Consider the following 17,067-nt stretch of genomic DNA (forward strand, 5'->3'; position numbering starts at 1 on the left):
AATCTGATTAAATTTAATTCTATTTCCACACACATTCCAAATGTCAGTCTTCAAATGGACTAAAACATGTTTTGTTCACAATAACAGAGTTAGACAGAAGAATACATTGTCTTGGCAGCCTACTTTCCACAATTACAACATCAAACATAAATGCGAAATATCTCGTATCAGCTTTAGTTAGGTTCATGTGTCTTGTACAATCAAGATTTCCAGACTTCTCATGCTAGTATTGCTAAGGATAGAAATTTTGATGAAAAACATGAATGATGTTTTTGATTTATTGGAACGTTGCACTTTTTTGGCTCTTGATATGGTTTCGTAAGCAAATCATTCTTGCTCACTTTGTTACTTAAAAATGCTAAGTCAAAATGCAGCAATGTATACCTTTGACATGTTTTGAAAAGCATAATCTGATGCTGCTATTTTTGTTATAAATTTTTGTCAATTTTGAAGATTGTTTCTTGGCTAAGAGAATCTACAATGCATAAGCATCGTTAGTGACGCGTGTAAAGTGGTTTTAATTTGTGACACAGAATGTTGACTACGTGAGATTAATGTTTGTGATGCCATAGAAAGCAATAGCCTAGCAATGGGGGTTGGACTGCTGTGAAATTGGAATGTTGAGGCCCAGGTTAAGGGTAAAGAACTTTAAATAAATTAGGAGTCAGCCTGGCTGGTTATGTGTCCTACTTACATATTGTATGAATATGTCCATGTAATCTTAAACCAGGGATAAACTGAAACAGTGATGTTTATTTTAAAGACTCTGTTTCTGCCATTTTCTGGAGAAAGGGTTAAACTGTGTAAGAATAGCACACTGTTTTGACAAGCTGGGAAAAAAAATTATATTAATGTAAGGTTCTAAAATGCCAGAGAGTCATAATTGCCTTTAAAGACCTGAATACCGTGATATCAAGGGGAAATGTGTTTTGTATATGTTTGTATAAAAATGTCTCAGTAGCTACAAAAGGAATGTTGTGCTTTTTTACCCCCAATTAATGTAACGATTGTCTCCTCCAGCATAGAATTGAACAAATCTGAATCAAGCTTCCTGATCTAAGCAGAATTCTTCTCTCTATTATGTTTCAGTACATGCCTTGTGTAGATTTTTTTTATGGTGATCAAGATGGTTTCTCAGACTTTGCAGGGGTGTATGAATATTGTAAAAAAATATTTTCTTCTACTTGCTGCCCTCTCCTAACTATAACTAGAAACAGATGTGCATTTTACCAAAATATTATGTCATTAATTTTCATTTTAATCTTAGGTTATGTTTGACTTTTTTTTTAGTTGACTTTTTGCTTTTTAAATTTTGTCAGTGGTTCACTTATTTTTCCTGTTCTCTTTACAACTCACCTTAATATGCCCTTTCTTTCTCTAGTTGTCATTCATGTATATTTACATTTGCTGACAATATAATACATCTCCATGGTCTTGGCTCCTACAGAAGAATTTTATCGGAGCATATCAAAGCTGAAATTACCTGATTATGGATATCTTTCACTATCAGTCCACCTTAACTGAGCAGTTTCACCTGAACTATTGAACCTTTTGTATCTGCTTATGTTAAGTAGTTTGATACTAAGAGAAGTACAATATTCACTAATTAATCTATAGCGCTTATTATTTTTATCACTAAGTCTTGGTCCTTTGCAAACAAAAAACAGACATTTCTGGAGAAACTCAGTCTAGATTAATACCTCCAATGCTTCATCTCTGAAAACTTTAGAGATGGCCCTGCCTGTCCACCTCTCCTCTGCCAGTGACCCTGTTTCTTACTGCAGGTCACTGTGAGCAGAGTGCTATGTCTGTGCAAGAGACTCCTGCCAAAGTCGTAGTAGTCATCAGGGTGTGACACTTAGGTTTCCATCACCTCAGCTCATATCAGGGAAACACCTGGAGGTAGTGGTAGGCAAAGAAAGGAGGAGGCTTCTTGAGTGCCCACTAAAGGCACAGGTGTTCGTTGAATGTGTGTAGTTTGCACTTCCAGTATGTATCTAATCACTTGCACTATTGTTACGTTTGATTTAGTCTTAGCTTTGTTGTCCATCCCTAATTGCCCTCAGTGATGCCAACAAATGACAAAAATCTGATTGACTGAGTAGTTGAATAGCTTGTGTGTACCACACTGGTAAAACCCTTTGGATCACTGCAAGGGCAGATGGTGTATTTTTCTCTGTTATAAAATACCTAAAGCCTGAAGAAAGCTAGTTTATTTTTCCCTCACCAGTTGTTGAAAGCTATGGCCTTAACCAGTAGATAGGAAACTTGGTAGTCAGAACAACAATTGCCTGTGCAGAAGAATTGGGGGGACAAAAACCCTGAAGAAAAGGGACTGAAAAACAAGAAATTTTGGCAAGTGAAAGAACCATCTTCGTACCTGTTGATTGGGCTTTGGTACCCTGTGGATTGGGGCCATTAAACTAGCTCCCCATTTTTTCCCCTCCACTCATAACACCAATGTTTGAAAATCTGTCATTGTTTGTGTGCACATGTGTGTGCAAGTGGGGGATGTTTAGAATGGGGAATGATGAAACTAATCGAATTATATTTCAAAAATTCATGGCTCTTTAACTGTGCTTAGAATCTGCGTTTACAATAAACAGTACCACTTGTTAAGTACAGAAACCTAGCTCAGGTTTCCTGTTGGCTTAGGTCTATCTGACTGGTGAATAAGATGCTTACATGCTTGGATCAACTTTTTAAACTTTATCAGGGCTTGATTTCCAGCACTCTAATCCAATAAGTTGTGGCACACACACACAGTTCCTCCCACTTTGTGTCCAGCCTTTGCAAAGTCAAGAAAGAACTGTGCAGTTATACAAGATTGTAAGATTTTATTACGTCATGTGAAGAAATATATCCAACCCTACTCCAGTGACATACGGAATTCTCCCATTCTTTACATTTCACATTACAATTCCTGTTAACACTGTGACCCTGCAACCTACCCACCCCTCCATTTCACCATTGATACCCCTCACTTGTTGTCATCAGTATTCATGTCCCAAAGGCTTTCTGAACCTCCAGTCTCCTAGAGGCCACCTGCGCGATCAGTTTTCTTGACTCATGCGCATGCACACACGCACACCCAGTAACCACAAGATCATATATTCCACGACCTACCAAGTTCTAAAGTTAACATATCAAATTCCTTGTATGGCAGTGACATACCCTTTTGAGAACCATTGCCATAGACACAGCTCCACATGAGCTTCCTGCTGCATGGATTGCATTGTGGACCGCCACTTCACTTGATTCTGCCTTTGCAATCATTGTCCCAAACTCGCCAGAATAGGGTAGAAACTAGTGTGAGATTCACTTTTCCACCCTGGACAGACAGTGTCCACTCTTGTTTCACCATCTCTCCCACGCATATAATGTTACAATGTTAGGGCCTCAATTTCTACAATTTATATTAATTGGTTTCATGAAGGATCAAAATTTATAGTTGCTAGATTTGCTGATGATACAAAGATAAGTATGAAGGTTAGTTGAGGTTAGAGGATAAAAGTGACCCATGGAGTCTAGAGAGAGAGACAGACTGACAAACAATTGGGGGTGGTTTAACTTGAGGGTCGTCATGCCTCAGGTGAGGGGAGAGATTGAGAAGGAGAGTTGCTCTTGATAACCTCAGCCAGGGCGGGAATTAAACCCCTGCTGTTGCGTCACTCTGCATTGCAAACAGTCATCTAGCAAACCTGAGCACGATCAGCTGGATTGACTAACGAAGGACTCATTGGTTATAGGGGGTATGTGGGAATGTGGATTTTGGACCACAGTCAAATCAGCTAAAACTTGGAATGAGAGAGCAGGATAGTGGTGAGAATTTGCTTGCTCCAAATTCAAATGTTCATTTGTTAACGTGACATTCAGCCACTGATAGCCATTCTTTCAACTGTCTATTAAATGGCCTTCAGCCACAGTCTGCTTCCCCCTTAGCCACGTCAGCTGTCCCTTGTCCTGTCGAAGGGTTTTGGCCTGAAATGTTGAATTTTCTGCTCTTCGGCTGCTGTCTCACCTGCTGTGCTTTTCCAGTTACACATTTGTTGGCCTTGGCTCTTTCCCCTTAACCACTGAGGCTCTAACATGTCCTTCAGTCACAGCTTGCCTTCCTTGATCTTCTCTTTGATACTTTGACTGCATTTGGAGAGCTTGCACTGCAACTTAATACAATGACCATTTATGGCAAATTGCTACCAGGTTAAAAGTAAGTAGCTATCCGAAGTCCAGGGAGAAGTGAATCTTGCCAGGAAAACTTATATAAAAGTAAAATGCTATGGATGCTGGATATCTGAAATAGAAACAAAGTGCTGCAGAAACTCAGCAGGTCTGGCAGGACCTATGGAGAGGGAACCAAAGTTAAGGCTTCACGTCCAATGACTCTTTTAATTCATTGAACTCAAAGTTAACTCATCCCCCTGCAATAGATATTGCCAGACCTGTCAGAAACCAGTCTGGTGTCTGAAGCAATGGTTTTCTGAATTGTGCAGAGGTTAACTGGGAAGACTGACTTCATTCCAGGAAGTTGTGCTTTTAATGAGATGCTAATGCAAGTAGCTGAGCTTCATGATAACTGCTGTTGAAGGGTCAACCCACTTTTTAAGAGAAGTTAATGGCTAAAGTTTACCTTGAGACCTGCTTTTTTTCTGACTCTAATTAAATTTACCCACCTGCTATTCTTCTCATCTCCACTGAGGGGGACAGAAAGCCTCGTCCCCATTTTGGAGTTCTTCTAGATATTCTGCTTGGACAATGACAGACAGTGTATTGAATCAATTACATTATCTTGGAGGTTATTCCTAACTACAGGGATGCAAGAGCGTATGTCCCTGGGCTAGTTCTGTACCAAAACACTTGTGAACTGATAGGATATCAAAACAAGCACAAGTGGTAAGCTTAATTCTTTGAACAAAAAAAAATTCAAAGTGACAATTGGATTTTCATTTGACCCACTTATACAATTTGTTTGTGTAGTTTTAGTATTAGATTTGTTTCAGATATTTCTGTTTTAATGGGAATGCTGTATCAAAATTATTTGCAAATGTAATTGCACAGGTTTTCTTATGTATCAGTGCTGTTGTTTTGTTCACATTGCTTAAATACTAACATACTATTTTTCCCTTAAAGTTTTGGCAAGCGCTCAGCTGGAAGTTTGAGACGTGGCTGTGAATGTATTGTACTAGAACCTTCAGAAATGATTGTGGTAAGATTAATCTTTTAGTAGCAAGTATGACTAATATAGTACTGTACTTTGGATAACTGTTCTGAAGAAATCTCTCTGATCATGCAGCACTTCCAAAATGAATTCTGTTTGAGACAGGACCGCAACTCAATCATTTTGTTTTATTCCATCAGTTTAAGCTAAATCTATTTGGATTTTACTCTATCTGGTGTTATTTTATTCTCTAGTTTCATATTATGCATTTTTAATCAAATTTTAAATTGAGTGTATTTTGAAGTGATCTTCTGCAGCAGGTGGGTATATCATACAGTGACTGGATGTGCGCTTGTACTTTTAATTTCACTGCAGAATTTATTTATCATGTTGACTGGTTTGTTTACACAAAAACTCTTCCCTGGCCAATATTTTGCATCTCCTTGTCATCAATATGAATTGCATGATATTATCAAAGGCCTTGGAATACATTGCTCATTGGTCTTCCTAAATATTCCCTGGTAAGTGATGTAATGGAGTATTGAAGAGAAGACCTTAGAATAGAAAGATATTTTAAAAGCACTGTGGATGTCTTTTTATCAACCTGTTTGGACATCATATGACACACCTGCAGTGAATCTGCACTTTCTGGCCATGATATGGGGACAATATCACTGTCCTGCAAAACCACTAAAGACATTGTGGATATTTACTGCATTCTAACATTGTGGAATATTATGCTGAGCAGTTATGACATATAGTCAAGGATGTATTTAAAGTAGTTGAAACTTTTTTCCCCTAAAAAATTTAGAAATTCGGGCATTTACTTTGCACTCCTCCTTTAAAAAGAATGTGTCACATCAGTTTTGTTGCATATCTTTTGGATGGCTCATTAATGAAGTAATGAGTTCTGAACTAATTTCAAGTTTAGGAGATTTTATGGTATAAATATTTTTGCAAGTTCATTTTTGTCCAGTTGCACACTGTGGTGATCTCTTAAATGCATGCCAAAATCCGTTGTTTAAGTTACAATTTTGTACAGTTCTTTACTTGTGAATGTTAATAACCAATGAAATATCCCAAATTTAATCGCCTGTTCAGCTTAAAACAAAGTAAGTCGGGAGCCCTTCAATTTTCTTCTGTCATAACTTTGCTAAAAAGGATACAAGGTACAATATTTTAAAAATTAATTGCTTTAGAAAGGAGAATATTTTTTGAAACTTTGCCCTTCAAAACATTGACATTCAAGTTGGTTAATGATGATTAAGTTAATTTTATTATTGTTGATGATTAAAGTGGTTGTATCCTTTTATTTCAGCATGTTTCAGCAGGGTTTCATAGTAATTAGCCAAAAAATTCAAGATCTGGAAGGACAATCATTATTCAAGGAAATAGCCAGTGAAAGTTTCTAGTTCTTTCTGGTAATAAGCACTGTACCATGGATAATTGGCAAAGAAAATTACAAATTAATTCAACCTTTTTTAACTTTTGAGAAAAAAACCTGAATCTGAAATTATATTGGTGTAGTAGTCAAAATTTACTGACCTTTTGTAAGCTTACTCTAATAGCTGGTGCAGTGCATCCATTCAATATCATTGATGAAGAACCCGAAACGTCAGCTTTCCTGCTCCTCTGATGCTGCTTGGCCTGCTGTGTTCATCCAGCTCTACACCTTGTTATCTCAGATTTTCCAACATCGGCAGTTCCCACTATCTGTTTACTTTGGAAGATGTTTCCATGCATATTCATTTATGCAAGTGAAGGAATCAATGAACAGTAGGCAAAAAGCTCTTTACATTTGAAGAATTTATTGAAAAACACTTGGCTAGTTATATCTATGTGAATCTATTACAAACATTTAATTTTTTTTTTATCTACACATTTTAGCAGTTTTGCTGAGCATCTGTGCCAAGCTCAGAGCATTGTAGTTTCAATGTATAATAGGGCAAAATACACATGATAGGTTGAAATGAGATTGGGAGTTGCTCCACTTACTGGAGCTCCACATAACAAAAGGAAAGTGATCATGGGATTGGAGGCCAATCTTCTCAGCTCAAGATCATTTCTATCAAGGTTGAGGTTAGTTTATTATGAAACTTTTGTTGAGAGTTGCAAAGTAGAATTATTATCTAAAATATAGATACAAAGATTAGTTAAGAAGTTAAGAAAAGATAGAAGGATGCAAGTAAGATCAGTCTGTTATTATTGAGGCCTGCTCATTGCTTGAAGATCCTCTTTCTGAGGTGAAGGAGTTAAAAACTTGAAATCAGAGTTCAGCAGCTATGATGGCTTCTATAGTTAACTGTTTGGTTGCTTCCAAAGATGGAGTGAGCACACGAGGTTCTGGGTGGGAGTAAAGATTTCTTTATTTAGCTTTACTGCAATGTATGATGTAACCCTCAGTTAAAAACCAAAAGAACTGCAGATACTGTAAATGAGGAACAAAAGCAAAGTTGCTGGAAAAGCTCAGCAGGTCTGGCAGCATCTGTGAAGAAAAAAATCAGAGTTAACAGTTCGGATCCGGTGACCCTTCCTTAGAGCGTTCTGAGGAAGGGTCACAAGACCCGAAACATTAACTCTGATTTCTTCTGCACAGATACTGCCAGACCTGCTGAGCTTTTCAAGCAGCTTTGTTTTTGTAACCCTTGGTTGCCTGGTTCAGTACAACAACCCTTGTCTGGCTAACCTATTTGTCTTCCTATTGGGAAATCAGTCTTCTTTCTGATGGTGTGCCTGAGGTCGTTTTCGAGGTAACTTGGTGTCTTACACTGATCAAATTTAAGGCTGTTATGTTAACTTTTGAATTGTTGTTTCACAAAGCATTGTCTGTTATTCATCCTTTCTCTGTGGATGTCCTTCCTGCCCTCTGTTTTTCTCGAACTTTTTCTCAAAAGCTTTAATTCTCAAAACTGTGACAACATCCATTGTGTCACCCGAGGGTTATTTAAATTCTAAATATCTCCCTTGATGAATGATGCTGAGATAACACACCAGTTTACTTTATAATTTACAATTAATTAGAGTGGTCATTATATCTTTTGGAAGTCATCTCATAATGTGCTGTATTCATTTTAAAAATTGCAAATTAATTTCCTTTAGAAATATATAATATGGTCATTTTCAGGTACAGATTATAAAAAGTAAACTTTCTCCTCATCTCTTTCTGGATATTTTGCAAATTATTTTAAATTTGCAACTTTTAGTTATTGAGCCACTCATCAGTAGGAATAGAGTTTCTGTGTTTACTCTATGAAAAATTATCATCTTAAATCCTCTATTAGGTTACCTCTTAGTCTACTTTGTGGCAAGTTTTTAAAGATCCCTTTGCACCAAAGCACTCTGAAGTTTCTGTCCATTGAGATAATAAGTTGCCTTTCTGTTCCTCTGACCAAAATGGATAACCTCACACTTATCCGTGTTAAACTTCATCTGCCGAATTTTAGCCCATTCACCTAACCTATTCATGTCTGTTAGAAAATTTTCTATTTCTTCTTTGCAACTTACTTTCCGACCTATTTTAGAGTCATCTGCAAATTGGCTGTAGAAATTTCTATCCCTGCGTTCAAGTTGTTAATATAGATGGGGCCTGAGGATTGAACCCTGTGGCACTCCATTAGTTACATCTTGCCAACCAGAAAAAGACCCATTTTTCATGACTTTCTGCTTTCAGTTGGTTAGCCATTCCGCTATCTGTAAGCTAGTAAATTACCCCCAACCCCATTTGGTGTTAAGTATTAACCTTTTGTGCAGTACCTTAATAAATAGTTTCTGGAAGACCAGACATACTACATCTACAGGATCTCCATTATCCACCTTGCTTGTTACATCTTCGAAGAACTCGTAACAAATTAGTCAAACCTTCATAAAACCATGCTGACTCTGACAGATGCATTTTGAGTTTTCAAATAACCTGTTATTATTTCCTGAATGGATTCAATTTCCCAGTGATACGTGTTAAACCAACTGGTCCACGGTTTCCGGCTTTCTGCCTCCCTTCTTTTTTGAATAAGGATGTTTAATAACGTTTTTACCATCAACTGGAATCTTTCTTGCATTCAGGGAATTTTGGAATATTATAAGCAATGGATCCACTATCTCTGCTGCCGTTTCTTTTAAGACCCTAGGATGTAGGCCGTCAGGTGCTGGGTACTTGTCTGCCTTGACTTGTGATGATGATCATTTCTAAGCTTCTCCCTTTCTCCATTACTATTTGATGGTGCATGTGTCCTCCATCGTGAAAACTGAAGCAAAATATTGGTTTGGTAACTCTGCCATTTCCTGCATTCTATATTATTAACTACCCGGTCTCATCCCATAGTGGTAGCTCACCGCTGCCTCACAAGGCCAGATCTGGGTTCAATTACAACCTTAGGCTTTTGTCTGTGTGGAGCTTATGTGCCTCCCTGTGTCTGCGTGGCTTTCTGCAGGGTGTTCTGATTTCTTCCCATAGTCCAAAAATGTGCAAGTTAGGTAGATTAGCCATGCTAAATTGACCCATGATGTCCAGGGTTGTGCAAGCTAGGTGGGTTCGCTGTGGTAAATGCGAGGTTACAAGGATGGGGCAACGTGGGTAGTGGGTAGAGGGTTGGTGCACACTTGAAGGGGTGAATGGACTCTGTCTCCACTCTAAGGATTCTATGATCCTCAAGGGACCAACAGTCACTTCAGCTACTGTCTTCCCTTTTATACGCTTACGGAAACTTTCACTGGCCATTTTTATGTTCCGTGCTAGTTTTTTTTCAAATTTTATCTTTGCTCTTTTCATTGCTTTTTTTAGTAACCCTTTGTTGATTTTTCCCAATCTTTCAGCCTGCCACTTGACGTTGCAATATGGTATGCCTTCATTTTTGTCTTTATATTATCTTTAGTTTCCTTGCTTAGCCATGGATGTTTTTGCCCCCTCTTACAATCTTCCTTTCTGGAATATATTTTAGTTGGGAGCAATGAGTACCTCCTTAAACATCTGCCACTGCTTATAATTGTCCTACCTTTTATTCTTCCTGCCCAGTCTACTTGAACCAAATCTGTCTTCATACCTCTACAATTACCTTTGTTTAACTCCAGACCACTAAGGTGGGACTCCAGTTTCTCACCTTTCACTAAATTTGAAATTTTACCATGCTCTTCCCTAGAGAATCCTTCAGTATGAGATCAGTAATTAATCTCATCTCATTACACTATACTAAATCTAGAATAGCCTGCTGCTGGTTGGTTACAAAACGTATTGCTCCAAGAAACAATTCTCAAATACATTCCATCGACTTTCCCTCAAGTTTGATTAATGAATTTGATTAATTATGCATATCAAAATCACCCATGGTAATTTCTGTACCTTTCTTACAATCTCCCAGTATTTCTTGGTTTATACTGCATGACTAATGTTGAGGAGCCTATAGATTACTTCCACTAGGGGCTTCTTTCCTTGCTATTTCTTATTTTTACTGAGAATTATTCTACATGCATATAATTTCTCGCTACAATACTGATCCACTCCTTTACTAACAAAGCTGCACCACTTCATTTTCCTTCCTGCTTATCCCTGTGAAGCATTGAGTGTTCTAGTATATTCAATACATAAACCTGGTCTCTCTGCAACCATGTCTCAGTAATACCAAAAAATCATACCTATTTGTCTTCATTTGCATTGTTAATTTATTAATTTTAATCAGAACGCATTGTAATACAAAGCCTTTAAATTTGTTCTATTATCAAATTTCCCAACTCTGCTATGATTACTTGGTGCAGTACGAGAATTATATGTCCTGTCCCTTCCTTTCATTTTTAGGTAACAATCAGACTCCTCACTAGTCTGCACTTCTGCCCTCTCCTTTAACTTTGATTTTTAATAATTTTCCATGTAGCATGGTGAGTAAGTTTGCAGATGATGCCAAAATAGTTGGTGTGGTGGACAGTGAAGAAGATTACCTCAGAGTACAACACGACCTTGATCATTAGTGGTATTTTGGTAAGGCGAACCAGGGCAGGACTTGTTTGTAAGGACTTGAGGGGGTGTTGCTGAATAAAGTGACCTAAGGGTGCAGGTGCATTGTTCCTTAAAAGTAGAGTCGCAGGTAGACACGGTGGTGAAGAAGGCTTGCTTACCTTCGTTGGTCAGAATGCTGTGCATCACTCAGGATGTGCTGTCTCCCAACTGATTGTGCAAAGATTGCTATAAAAGCGAATGGTATACAGGCGGAGTTGATCAAAAGAAAATCAGATTTCAGGCTGTGCTTGATGTTCCTCTGGATTTGGCATTGAGACGATTTAAGTATGCATTTAATCTTTTCACTGATTAATCTTTTCTTACAGCAGCAGCTGGAGCAGTGTTGATTCTTGGAAGCTATGCCATAGGGATACTTGGATTCCAGGCAGGGCTCTGGTTTGTCAGATGGATGGATAGAGAGAGTGCCATGCTCAGGATCTTGCTCCTTTGGCATCTCTTTTTCTCGAGGCCACTGAACAGGAGCAGATGTTTCTTAAATACAGAAGGGTTAATTGCCTTATCACAGAATCTTTCTCATAACCTGATCAAGCACCTGGACATGGTCAAACGCAATTGATTCGAGGTTCATGACTTGCATGATGGGTTAATTGCTAGATGAGTTCCTTTCTCAGCCAGAGCTTATTATCTTGAGGGATTACATTTAATACTTATCTCACCATGTTGAGTGCACGGGTGCCTTGTGAATAAGTCAGGGGGTGATGCATTTACGCTCCTTCAAGGTGATTGCCTTTGTCTCTGAGATTTCTTAGTCAGGCCTACTTCAGTTGCTCTGGTTTTTCAGTTTGTGAAGCACAGTAATTTAGATGTCCAGCCATCTTAGAAATGGTTGTTTTAAGTTACTTTAAAACTCAATCACTGATATTGATAAATAAATATAGTAATTTTTAATATGAAACATGACTTTGTGACATCATCTTGACTTGGAACTACATACGTGTACCTTCTCTGTTAGCACATCAAACTCCGAGGCCTCCTTTCTTAACAGCACTGTGGATGTATCTATGCCACACAGACTTGCAGTGGTTCAAGAAGTGGTCAACTATCACCACCTTCTTTAGGGAAATTAGCAATGGGCAATAAATGAGCAGTGCCAGTGAAATCCACATCCCTAGAATTGAATTGAAGAAAACACTGCTTGATAAATTAATCTAGCCGAGCGTATTTCATTGTTTTGATGTAGACAAATCAGAAATCATTCCTTTCAGGCAATCAACAAAATGGTAAGTTATCTGACTAAATCACCAATTTTATTTGAACAATGAATCATGAGCCAGCAAAAAGATAAAACGAACCATTCAGATTTTAAACTAATTTCTTCAAACTGTTTTTCAATGCTTTTTTTCTTCGCTGAGGTCTGTATATATACTGATAAGCAGAAATATTGAAACTCCATTTTTGAAAAGTGCACAAATTTAAGCTTGAAATTGATAATTCCATGTTAGAAATAGCAGAAAGAAAAATCTTCCATTGTGTAAGAACACACCACACTCTGGCACCTTTGGTTCAGTTGAAGTTTAGTTACAGCTTTAAAAATCTAGTATGTTATGAATGAAATTCCAGCACCTGATAGTTGATTTGTGAATGTCGTTAAAATATTGTATACGGAGAGATTTGTATCCTTCTGTATCAGGAAATTTTATATATTATGTTGCCAGAATTTTGAGGGCTAATTGGAAATGTGAAGAAGTAGTTTTGCACCACTGGCTAATATGCCAGTTTGCTGGTCCCATTTTGTGCCTCAGCAATTTTTGGAAACGCTGAGTTGATTGGAATTACTACCAGCCTGCAAACTGCAAGTAGTCAACTGATGTAATTGAAAGACCTCGGATTCCGATTTTGTGCCAAATTTAACAGTTGGCAGGCAGACCTCACATGGCCAGAATGTAACTGGGAGATTGCCTTCAGAAACAGAGGGTTGTTTCAAGGGTGCTTGGTAGTGGACATATTTCATTCTGCTGGGCAAGCCACTACATCCTCTGACCGCATATTGATCGTGCATTAGGCTAAAGCTGCAGTTGCTAGCTGTTCAGTGGAAGGGTTGCCCTTCCACAAACTCTGTCTGACACCAGATTTTCAGGAAAATCTAGGCCGTTATGTTTAATGTCCTGAACATTATCCATATTGTATGTAACGCAAATAATTATAGTTTATAATTTAGTCATAGAATCTTTGTAGTGGAGGCATTTAAAAAAAAATAGAATGCTTTTAAGGATTTTATTCTGTGGTACTTCTTATTTCACTGGTTTCAGATTTGTAAAGGATTTACTTAATGCACTCATGATTAATGAAATTTAAACTTCAATGCTAAGATCTGTTAGCATTGCCAGCAGAAGATATATCCATGTTAGTCCGTGCATTCATATCAAAATGATATGTGATTTGCTGATTTCAATGACTTATGCAAGCAAAACATTTGAACATGCCTGTTTTAGAGCAGTACAGAATAAATAATTAACTTTATAGAAGCACAAGTGCTGGTTACTGTTGTAATTAGTTCATTTGACCGTTTTAATCACTTCTAAGTTTGATATAAATGCATTAATCAGAACTAGTAATGCCCTAGAGTTTTAATTGTAATTGAATTTCTATTATGTTTCTTTATGCAAGTTCAGTAATAGTTAGATGCATGAGGTGGATAATTATAGTTGGTATTCTATATTTAACAAATGTTTATTTTTTATAGTGCCTGCTTTGTACTACAGACAAATAGTTGAAATCTTGACAGTAAACACTGTTTTCTGTAAGCATTCTTAATTTTAGGCTGGAGGAACGTTTGGCTTGCATCTTCAAAATGAATATAGTAGATTGTCAAAGGAATGTTGTTCTTCCACTTAACTTTCAAAATTCTATCTACATTATGCAATAGTGTGGAAGATTATATGGCTGAGGAGAAAACTAGAATGTGTAGACTCAGTATTAAAGTAGCTTCTTGATTGTTTGAAGGTGGACTACATGGATGAAAATGAGGAATATTTTCAGCGGCAAGCTTCTCATAGACAGTCTCGCAGGCGATTCAAAAAAATTAACCAGAAAGGGGAGCGACAAACAATCATTGATACAGTGGATCCTTATCCAGTGGGAAAGCCACCGTTACCAAGAGGATATCACACAGTAAGTCTTTGGTAAACTTTATTCATTACAGTTTTGTTTTATTTCAATGAATTGTCAACATACACTGTTATAATAGTGTTAAAAACCGATTAAACACAAACTCCTGCTAAACATGGTGTTCCTGATACAGTTGCTTAGTGTATTGCCCTTCCATCTTTGCTGCCTATGTATAAATTCAAGCCTGTTTGATAGTACAAAAGTCATAACTGGTGGTGTACTTGGACTTCCAGAACACATTTGAACAGTGACTACATCAGACTTGTGAGCAATGTTAGAGCTCATGAAATAAAAGGGACACTAGCAACGCAGGCGCAAAATTGACTGAGTGACAGGAAACAGGAATAGTTAATGGAATTTTATGGGGCTGCTGGATGAAGGTTTGTAGCAGAGTTCCCCAGCAGTCAGTGTTGGGATTCTTGCTTTTCTTGATTTCACAGAAGTGTCACAACACAGAAGGAGGCTGTTCGGCCCACCGTACCTGGTCTCTGGCTTGTTTGTCCAAATAATCATCGAATGCTGTCTTGAATGCCTCAATTGAATGGTTTATATTAACGGTGGTGGTTATTAGTTTATGGGGCACAGTTTCAAAATTTTTGGACGATGTTAAACTTGATAAGCGTTGTTAACTGTGGAGAGGACGGTTTAGAATTTCAATAGGGCGTAGACGAATTGGTGGTTTGATAGACTTGTGACAGATAAAGTTCAATGCAGAGAGGTGTGAAGTGATACATTTTGGGAGGAAGAACATGGATGGACAGTATAAAACAAAGGGTGCAATTCTGAAGAGGTTATAGGAGCAGAGAACTTGTGTGTATATGTACTTAAATCATTAAAGGTGGCGGGACAAATTGAGAGAATAATTAGGAAAGCATTCAGTGTCCAAGGTTTTATTAATAGAGACATAGAGCACAAGTGCTAAAAGATTGTGATAAACTTTTATAATTCAATAGTTCAGCCTCAGATGGAATATTCAGTTCTGGATGATGCACTTTGGGAAGGATGTGAAAGCGTTCGTGAGGGTGCCAAAGAGGTTGATGAAAATGGTTTCAGCAATGAGAATTTTAGCTATGAGTATAAATTGGCCAAGTTAGGTCTGTTTTCCTTGAAGGAAAGTCTGAGAGAAGATCTGCTAAAGATATTCGAAATGATGAGCAGTCAGAATAGGGTAGTTAGAGAGAAAATGTTCCTGGTCCTGAAAGGATTGTCAGGGCACAGATTTAAATCAATTTGTAAAAGAAGCAAAAGTGATATGAGAAGAACTTTTTAACATAATGAGTGGTGATTGTCTGGAATGTATGTCATGGGGATGCACGTTCATTTGAGGCATTCAAAAGGGAATTAAATTTTTATTTGAAAGGAAAAACATGCAATGGGTTACAAGAAGAAGGTGGGGTACTGACACGAAGTGATCTGCTGTTTCTGAGAGATGACGCAGACATGTTGGACCAAATGCATTTCCTTTCTGTATTGTAACAAGACAGTGATTACAGTGCCAAAATCATCTGTTTGGTACGTCTCTCAAAAATGACTCTGAAAGAAAGGTTGAAAGAAAGCTACTAATTGCATTGACTGAATTTCACTTAATAAAGAAAGAATGGTGGTTTTGAACTGAAATCAGAGTTTGTGATTCAATTTTTCTTATTTCGTTAAAATGGTGTTTTTTTAACTGCTAAGCGACATTGGTAGTTTTAAAGTATCACTTGTCGAAATCCTGCTCCTGTCTTTTTAGTTTAAAATTGTGGCGGTCCTTGTATAATGCTCCTGTGAACTGTCGGAAGAATAATGATGTACGTTAGAATCCTGCAGTTAAGTTTCTAAAATCCTTACTTTGTGGTTCAGTATCTGGGTCTTTCAAACTGTCACCAAGATAAAGGAGACAACAAGGTGCAGGGCTGGATGAACACAGCAGGCCAAGCAGCATCATAGGAGCAGAGAGGTTGATGTTTCGGGCCTAGACCCTTCATCAGAAAAGGGGGAGGGGAAGGGGGTTCTGAAATAAATGGGGAGAGAGTGGGAGGCGGATAGAAGAGGGATAGAGGAGAGGATAGGTGGAGAGGAAACAAATAGGTCGAAGAGGCGGGGATGGAGCCAGTAAAGGTGAGTGTAGGTAGGGAGTTAGGAAGGGGATAGGTCAGTCCAGGGAGGACGGACAAGTCAAGGGGGCGGGATGAGGTTAGTTGGTAGGAGATGGAGGTGCGGCTTGAGGTGGGAGGAGGGGATAGATGGGAGGAAGAACTGGTTAGGGAGGCAGAGACGAGCTGGACTGGTTTTGGGATGCGGTAGGAGGAGGGGAGATTTTGAAACTTGTGAAACCCACATTGATACCATTGGGCTGCAGGGTTCCCAAGCGGAATATGAGTTGCTGTTCCTGCAACCTTCGGGTGGCATCATTGTGGCACTGCAGGAGGCCCAGGATGGACATGTCGTCTGAGGAATGGGAGGGGGAGTTGAAATGGTTCGCGACTGGGAGGTGCAGTTGTTTATTGCGAACCGAGCGTAGGTGTTCTGCAAAGCGGTCCCCGAGCCTCCACTTGGTTTCCCCGATGTAGAGGAAGCCACACCGGGTACAGCGGATGCAGTATACCACATTGGCAGATGTGCAGGTGAACATCTGCTTGATGTGGAAAGTCTTCTTGGGGCCTGGGATGGGGGTGAGGGAGGAGGTATGGGGGCAGGTGTAGCACTTCCTGCGGTTGCAGGGAAAAGTGCCGGGTGTGGTGGAGCTGGAGGGGAGAGTGGAGCGGACAAGGGAGTCACGGAGAGAGTTGTCCCTCCGGAAAGCAGATAAGGGTGG

At 38.6% G+C, this 17,067-nt stretch overlaps 1 protein-coding gene across 1 annotated transcript in view; it reads left to right on the plus strand.

The window, feature by feature from the left end:
* LOC125485449 (rap guanine nucleotide exchange factor 6) overlaps nucleotides 1–14,288 on the plus strand; it is a 195,430-nt gene extending 181,142 nt beyond the window's left edge. Inside the window, exons 5-6 of the mRNA XM_048608298.1 lie at nucleotides 5,131–5,206; nucleotides 14,106–14,288. Of these exons, the coding sequence (XP_048464255.1) occupies nucleotides 5,131–5,206; nucleotides 14,106–14,288 (259 nt within the window). The remainder of the gene's footprint in view (nucleotides 1–5,130; nucleotides 5,207–14,105) is intronic.
* Nucleotides 14,289–17,067: the final 2,779 nt, after the last annotated feature.

Source organism: Rhincodon typus, chromosome 1 (genome assembly GCF_021869965.1).
Source record: "Rhincodon typus isolate 14 chromosome 1, sRhiTyp1.1, whole genome shotgun sequence".
Classification (NCBI taxonomy): domain Eukaryota; kingdom Metazoa; phylum Chordata; class Chondrichthyes; order Orectolobiformes; family Rhincodontidae; genus Rhincodon; species Rhincodon typus.